The sequence below is a fragment of the Gossypium hirsutum genome, chromosome D05 (assembly GCF_007990345.1).
Source record: "Gossypium hirsutum isolate 1008001.06 chromosome D05, Gossypium_hirsutum_v2.1, whole genome shotgun sequence".
Taxonomy (NCBI): Eukaryota; Viridiplantae; Streptophyta; class Magnoliopsida; order Malvales; family Malvaceae; genus Gossypium; species Gossypium hirsutum.
In genome coordinates, this window is record NC_053441.1 from 34,694,325 (window position 1) to 34,701,937 (window position 7,613).

General features: G+C 33.0%; 1 protein-coding gene across 1 annotated transcript; it reads right to left on the bottom strand.

Moving 5' to 3' along the window:
* Positions 1-6,482: 6,482 nt before the first annotated feature.
* LOC121217371 (uncharacterized) lies at positions 6,483-7,395 on the bottom strand. The gene is made up of 2 exons (XM_041092902.1): positions 7,046-7,395; positions 6,483-6,967 (listed from the first exon to the last, which is right to left on the bottom strand). The coding sequence occupies exons 1-2, from the start codon at positions 7,373-7,375 to the stop codon at positions 6,506-6,508; spliced, it is 792 nt and encodes a 263-aa protein (XP_040948836.1). The 5' UTR covers positions 7,376-7,395; the 3' UTR covers positions 6,483-6,505.
* Between the last annotated feature and the right edge of the window lie 218 nt (positions 7,396-7,613).

Consider the following 7,613-nt stretch of genomic DNA (forward strand, 5'->3'; position numbering starts at 1 on the left):
CCATTCTGCCAATCAGTGTGATACGCCTGTCGTGGAGAGTTAACTATGCATTCTTAAAAGTGGAAATTCCCAAGTTGGAAAAATTTTAAGGGTAAAAGTTTCGTAAATGAGGGAAGAGTGTAGCACCCCAAATTTGGTGGATCTGAGAAGAATGAGAGTGGATATGAATGATACTTATTATGCCGTACTGTTGCAGTATAGTCTGCCACGTCTCAAAATTTTGATAAGTTAAGTCCTAGTGCATAATGAGTCCACCTATTTAGAATATGAGGTTTTAACCTTCAGATATTTCTCAATTGAAGAAGAGTACGACAACTGAATAGTATGCCTTAGAATGTTAACCGAGCACGACGTGCATATCAAGAGCATGAGAAAGTTTTGAGAGATTAGATCATCTTCGAATGCGCACATTATGAGAGTTATCGCCAAATTTGTGATACGCCTAGCATGCTCGAAAGCATTGCAAACTGGGTTTTATAACACGTTTGATTGAAAGTCAACTGAGTAGACTGACTAGTCAAATAGTATTTGTATTTGAGTTTTTATTTTTATATTGTACCAATTTTTGTATGGCATTTAAGGGATAATTTCTGTAAACATTTGAAACTTGTCAAGTTCCTCTGAGAAAGACTAGACATATATATATGGTAAAACTGGAACATTTAAACGATTTTCCTTCCTTTTGTAATACTCTCTATTTCTTCTTCTTAAACTTAAATATTCTTTTCTTCTTTGTTAAACTAGAAGGTAAGTTTTAGGGTTATTCAGTGGATGTTTCAACCTCTGGTAAGTTTAACAACTTTGCATGTTATAATTTTGAAAGAATAAGGATGTTAAGAGGCATAAAAACAATAAGGTGTGAATAAGAGACCCTAGATGAGGGTCTCTTGTAATTGAGATGATAGTAAACTTTCTATAAATGAGATTCTAATGGAAGTTTCATGTTCTTTTTAGTAGTTGTTACTGGTGGTTCAATAAGGATGATTAGATTTGGAACTTCGAGCTACATTAAATGTGAGTTTTAGGTGAGTCTTTATCCTAACTCATGCATGTTAATTTACAATAGAGATTCGTATGATGATGTCGTCTTGAGTAATCGGTGAGTGTAAATGTATGAGACATATCGTAAAGTTGTTGCATGTTTACAAATGAGAGATATGTGTTACTGCATGAATAAGATGATGTGTGGTCTGTATACATGTAAAATCATGTATGAGAAAGTATGAATCAGTTAGCCATGTGAACGAATTTGGATAAATGTATTTTTGTGTTAAATAGTAAAACATCCATTCGTGATAACTCCGGCAGGGCAGGTACATTGCTAATCAAATAGGTCAATCAGGGTGATAATGAGGATACTCATGGTGTAACCTCCAGTGAAATGTAGGCCGAACTGGCAGAACACTACATGAGGATGTGTAAAACCATGTGGCAGAGACCTATGACAGTGTATGACAATGAAAGTATTCATGGTGATACCTCCAGTGAGATGTAAATCAAATTGGTAGATCACAACATGAAGATATTTATAAGTCCATGAGGGAGAAACTCATGTCACCCACTGAGTTAGCCTGTCAAGACAGTAAACACGTACCTCTCTGTGATGCCTTTGTGGCGTATTTCGTAATACCTTTGTGACATATTTTGTAATGCTTCTGTGGTGTATTGTGTATCGCCCTTAAGGCGAAATATGGAGAACCACTTTTGTGTTAAGATCAGAGTAAGTTTCGAGACTTCTTCAATAGTTTATTTTGTGGCAAGGATTTGAGTAAGATTGAGGATATTTCGATTGAATAGCCTTATGCTAAAATATTATTAGGACCTAAGGTATTTCTTAAAAGGGTTCTTAATTGTGTTTCTAAAGAGCGAATCTGCTGTAGTATCCCGTTAGTTTAGAGAATTTGGTGTATACATAAATATAAATGGTCTAAGTGTTCGCCAAACCTGAATTTGTCTATGCTATGTATGTAAGTTACCTAAATTCTATGGTAATCGCCAACCTGAGTATATTCATGTTACATATAGAGGTTATGTGGAATCTAAGCTGAAAGCCAAGTTAGGAGTTCTTGTAATATGCAACATGGTTGCTTGGAATTCTTTTAGATGACTTAGAATGTTTCATTCATCAAAATAAAATTTGATTTGGGGTTGTTTCAAGATATGATATGATTGGTATTCTGATAGTTGCCAAATGTAGGATTCGTATGAAATTCAACTTAAAAGATTAGTTAGTATAAGTATTCGCCAAGAATAATATCTATGAGAACACCATCCTAGGTGAAGTATTCAATATTCATCTGAGTGAGAATCCACCAAAAGAAGGTTATATATGGTTATTCTTCTAAGAAGTTCGTTTGTTTTCCAAAAAGGAAATAAGATCTATTTTAAGTGGTGAAATTTGGAATTTGCCCAATGAGTGAATTGTTTGTAGGTTGGTCACGTATAGAAGTATCCGCCAAAGACAAAGAGGAAATCCAAAATCTTCAAGATGAAGAATTCAACAAGAAATGCTTCAAGGTAATCTGGGTTAAAATTCACTAAGTTCATATGAACTTAAAAATGTTCATTTATATTGCAGGTTCACTTTAAGAGTGAGTACACCAGGAGGGACCAATCTAGGATTTCGCTAAGGTGGCGATTTGAGTAACGATATTATGCATATAGAGGGCTCTATAGTAGTATTGCGCTTAGTATACTATGCCATGAAGAGTATGTGTTAAGTTTAAAGTCATATGCTATTTTTAAACTTTGATGTAATTATTAAGCATACTCTTTTATTTTAAAAACAATTCAAAAAGAAATAAGAAGTATGTGTTTGATTTTTTGTACATCGATTGCAAATTTTAGTTCAATGTTTATGTGTTATAACATCCAATATTCAGACCTGGTAATTCGAGTCAAATAGTGGGTGTTACAAGTCATACCTTCATTTTTATGTGGACCTCACACTTAATTTCTCTAATAATTTCATCACTTATATCGTGAATAGCTCCTTATTGATTTAGGCCTGAACTCCATATGCACTAGCCTAACTTTTCATGAGCATACTTGTTGCCTCATTTGATGGAACCTTTAATCTCGGTCCTATCCATTTAATATTTTTTTATGATTCCTTATATCTTTCTGTTGCAATCTTGCATGGGAAGGAGTCAAACTTTTCAAAACTACTCAAGGCGGCATTCCCTTTGTTGGTCCTCATCCTCACTTTTCAACACCTTCTAATAGCACTGAACCTTAACATTGTGCTCTTCATAGTGCCTACTACTCGTAACTTTGATCACGCTTAGCCTCCTAACCCAAGGCTCCTCATGCTTGATACCCTTGACTTCATACTACTCAAAATACTTAATGGTTATTAATAACTTAGCTTTGGTAGGTCAATCCTACACTTGATGCAATCCATTACACGAGAAGCAACTTAGGGGCTGCTTTTGGCCCTTTTCACATTGCTTTGAATTAAGAGTGTCTACTACCAGGTACTCTACTCTTTATCTTGCCATGAATCTTGGGGGACCCTTGTCACAGTCATTGTATGCGTCAGGTACTAGAAACCCATATACCAATATCCAATAGTTTGAGCGTAATTTAAAAAAAAACTATCATACATACTCGTGCACCAACTTATGTTAAGTGAACCTGCTTAGCTTCAACCAAGCCTACTTTTTGGGTTACTTAGGGTAGAATTGTTGCTTAAACTCTTATTGGCTCCCAAGTGCCAATAGTTCAACCACTATGCCTCATATTGTTGCATATGTGACGCCACCACAATAATGCAATATTTGTTAACTACGTAAAGGTAGTGTTTACCTTAGTGGTCTTATTGTTGGTACTTATGAATTAAGTACTATTCTATGCCACATAGTAGTTATCTACCTTCTTCATGTCCCTTAACCCTTTTGTAACACCCCTCATTCGACTCGATTGCGGGGTCTAAACTAAAGGATGCTACATTCATTGCCAGAGCAACTACAATCAAATCCATAGTAAATAATCATTCACACATGCAATTACATGTAATTACGTGTCAATTAAGTTCAAATTATGATAAATAATCAATTCTAAGTCTTAATCGAGCTTATGAAAGCTCTTTTAACTTCCAGAGCATGAAATAGGACCAAATTACGAAGTTTTAGAAATTCAGGGCTAACGTTGTGACATTGCCAAAACAAGATATCACGTCGTGACCTCATGCCACTCAATGTCACAAGATGACTCCTACACATTGCGACGAGGTAGGTTACTTATTGGGACATGGACCTTGCTTTTCGTAAAAATAAACCATTCGGGACCTATTTCAAGCTTTCTAACTACGGCCATTCAATATAATAACTAAACATAAACTTCACCTGATTCAAAACATGCCCCAAATCATGCAAACAAGCTCAATACTCATGTTCAAATTATCTACAAGTCATTCAATACTTGAACATCAATTAAACCCAAACATTTCCATATCTTTAAGTCATACCAACTTCAAATCATTCAAACATCTATCTTTACCTATGCCATACCATTTGAAACAAACCATTTCGTTTTATTTTCCTAAACTCGAGAACCTTTTATATAAATACAGCATAAAATTCCCAAACATATCTATCAACCATCCAAACTAGGCCACATTTTACACGCATATTTCAAGTTACTAATGTTCAAATACATTACCATTTCATTCACTAATCAATCAAGCTAACATTTTGAATTCATTTCATACCATTTCATATGTTATTCATATAATTATAAAACATTTCATCTTTAGCATATAAGCACATATATGTCCAACACCATAGGCAATACTAAAACACCAATTCAACATGATTAAAGTAACTTGTCACAAGAAAGCACATTCACATGTTAATATATATATACACCATAACAACTATATACATGCCACAACCCTTGACTCAAAATCACCAAATAACTATCGAATTGAGGATAGTGTGAACTCTAAGACCATCCGACTTAATTTGTTCTACAAGGTGACAATCTATAAGGAAAAGGAAGGACAAATGGGGTAAGAATATAAAATGCTTAGTAAGTTCATATAGAAACTAAAGCTTACCTCGATCATTAAAGCATAAAAAATTATTCTATTTGCTACCAAATTAACTGTTCTTGGCACTTGAATACATATCTATATATGCAGCATCACCTCAAATCGAATACGTTAATTACGTTCTTGAATTGTAATACCATCAACATTTAAAACATAATCACATAACAATCTATATGTTAAGTATCATCAATACCATTTCATTCTCAATTCATGATCTAAATTCCATTTTCAATTAATTGAACATCGCTTAGTGAAGTTATAGTAAAATAGCCTCAAATAGATAGGAATGCAATGCTCACACAAGCTGATAGTATTTCAGGGTTGCTCACACAAGTTGACATTATATCGAAAATGCATATTCGAGCTAATCCTATGATACATAATTCGAGAATTTGTAATAAACGCTAGATCTCATCATAAGATGTAAATCCCTAATCAAATATGTGTATAACCCTAATAACATGTCGTGTTATACTAACCTTTTATTAAGTTCACTCGGGCATCATTTCCATATAAAAGGCATTATGAATTTCTATACAAAATTTCATTTCTCATATGAGACATATATTCAATCAATAATCTCATTTGCATCTTGTTCTATTTCCATATAACCAATACTTTCCTGAATTCACAATCATTCCAATACAAATATTTGTGCCAATTACCTTAATTCTACTCAATTTTAACAAATATAATTTATATATAACTAAAAATCAGCAACCAGTTGAATCTTCAAGGACTAATCGACAAATTTGGCTTTTTCTCGATTATCATAGGTTTGATTCAATTCTTGATCTATTCAATTATTCCATTCAGTCCATAAATATCAAACATTTATACACTATTCAATATCATGAATTCATCTAAATAATTTCAATTTTTTGTTACCCTAAATTTTTACATTTTATTCAATTTAGGCCCTAAAATCAAAATAGCCATCACTTTCAATATTAAGGGTCTGTTTGATTGGCAGTAAAATGTTTTCCGTAAAATGATTTCTGGAAAATGTTTTACTTTGTAAAATGACTTACAGGAAAATATTTTCTGGTGTTTGATTGAATCTGTGTAAAATATTTTCTGCTGTTTGACAGATTTCCTGAAAATATTTTCCGGAAAAGTTGTTTTTTTACATATATTAATATATATTAATAAATTTTTATATTTTAAATTGTTTTTACATATATTGCAATGATTTATTTATAATAATACTCAATAATAAGCTACAATATTGATCGTTATAAATTAGAAAAATATTATCCACAATGAGTACTAGTAAGAATATTGAATAATTATAAATTGCTTCGAAACAGTAATGAGTACTAGAAATAATATTATCCAAATACATAATTAGTAGTACACCACATAGTAACAACATTGTCGAAGTGCATAATATTACACCACATAAAAGTATCAATATCTTCAACCCTGAGAAAATTTTTGAAGCCAAATTTTTCAATGCTTCTTACTTTTAACTAAAAACATTTTGGCCTCTGATTCATGACTCCCTAGATAATCACACACAGAACACAAGAAGTCATCATCAAATCCTTCTTCCTCCATCGACATCACTTGTTCGTAAAGCTGTGCTGTCTTGTCGGCAGTAAATTGTTTCAAAGCATTAGCAATTTCGCCAAGTTGCTCACCCACAAATTTAATTTGTTCATCAACGAGACTTTCTTGACCACTTTTTCTTTTACGTTTGGATGTGCCAGATGAAGATACATTTGTTCTTACCTCTTCAGCCTCTTCATTGTCGCAGTCTACAGGCATTGAATCTTCATTACCATCATCCAAATCTATGTCAGCAAATGTTCTGGAAAAACTCCCTGTTGCCATATCTTTGCCAACAACCACAGCCATTTCATCATAATGATCAATGCTTTTATTCAAAAATGGTTCATACTTCTTGTGTGCCTGTTGGATATTATACACAATTAGAATAACAAGTAAAAAACAATTGAAATATACTTAACATATATATACATATACTACCATCACTGTTGCATCGTATGTCGCTCTATCACATGTGATCATTTTCATGTTATCATCCCATCCAAAACCACTTTCACCTCGAATTTTGCATATAATCTGCCACTGGTTTTTTACTGTCCTCAAATGATTTTCCACGTGCTTCGTATCGCATTGGACTTGGAATCTAGAAGAAATGGCGTCGGCAACTCGATTAATAGAAACTGATTTGAAAGTATTAGAAGGCTTATTTCCTTTTCGAGCCTTCACTGCTAGAATTTCAAGGAAAACATGTTCCATCGGTTTTGTCCACCTGAATTGCTTGGAGGTCCCTTCTTTGTTGCCCTTACCCATTCTACATTAAATAATTGTCATTGTCAATAATTCAATATCCAACAAGCTTAAAACATAATAATCAATTCAATATCCAACAATGTTAAAACATAATCAATATCTAACAAATTCAAGACATATATATCAAAATCCAACAATCTAAAATTTCAATATCATTATCCAACCAACATTTACTAAAACATACATAACATAGAAATAATAATCCTAAGCCCTAAATCTACCTAATATTTCTAGCCAT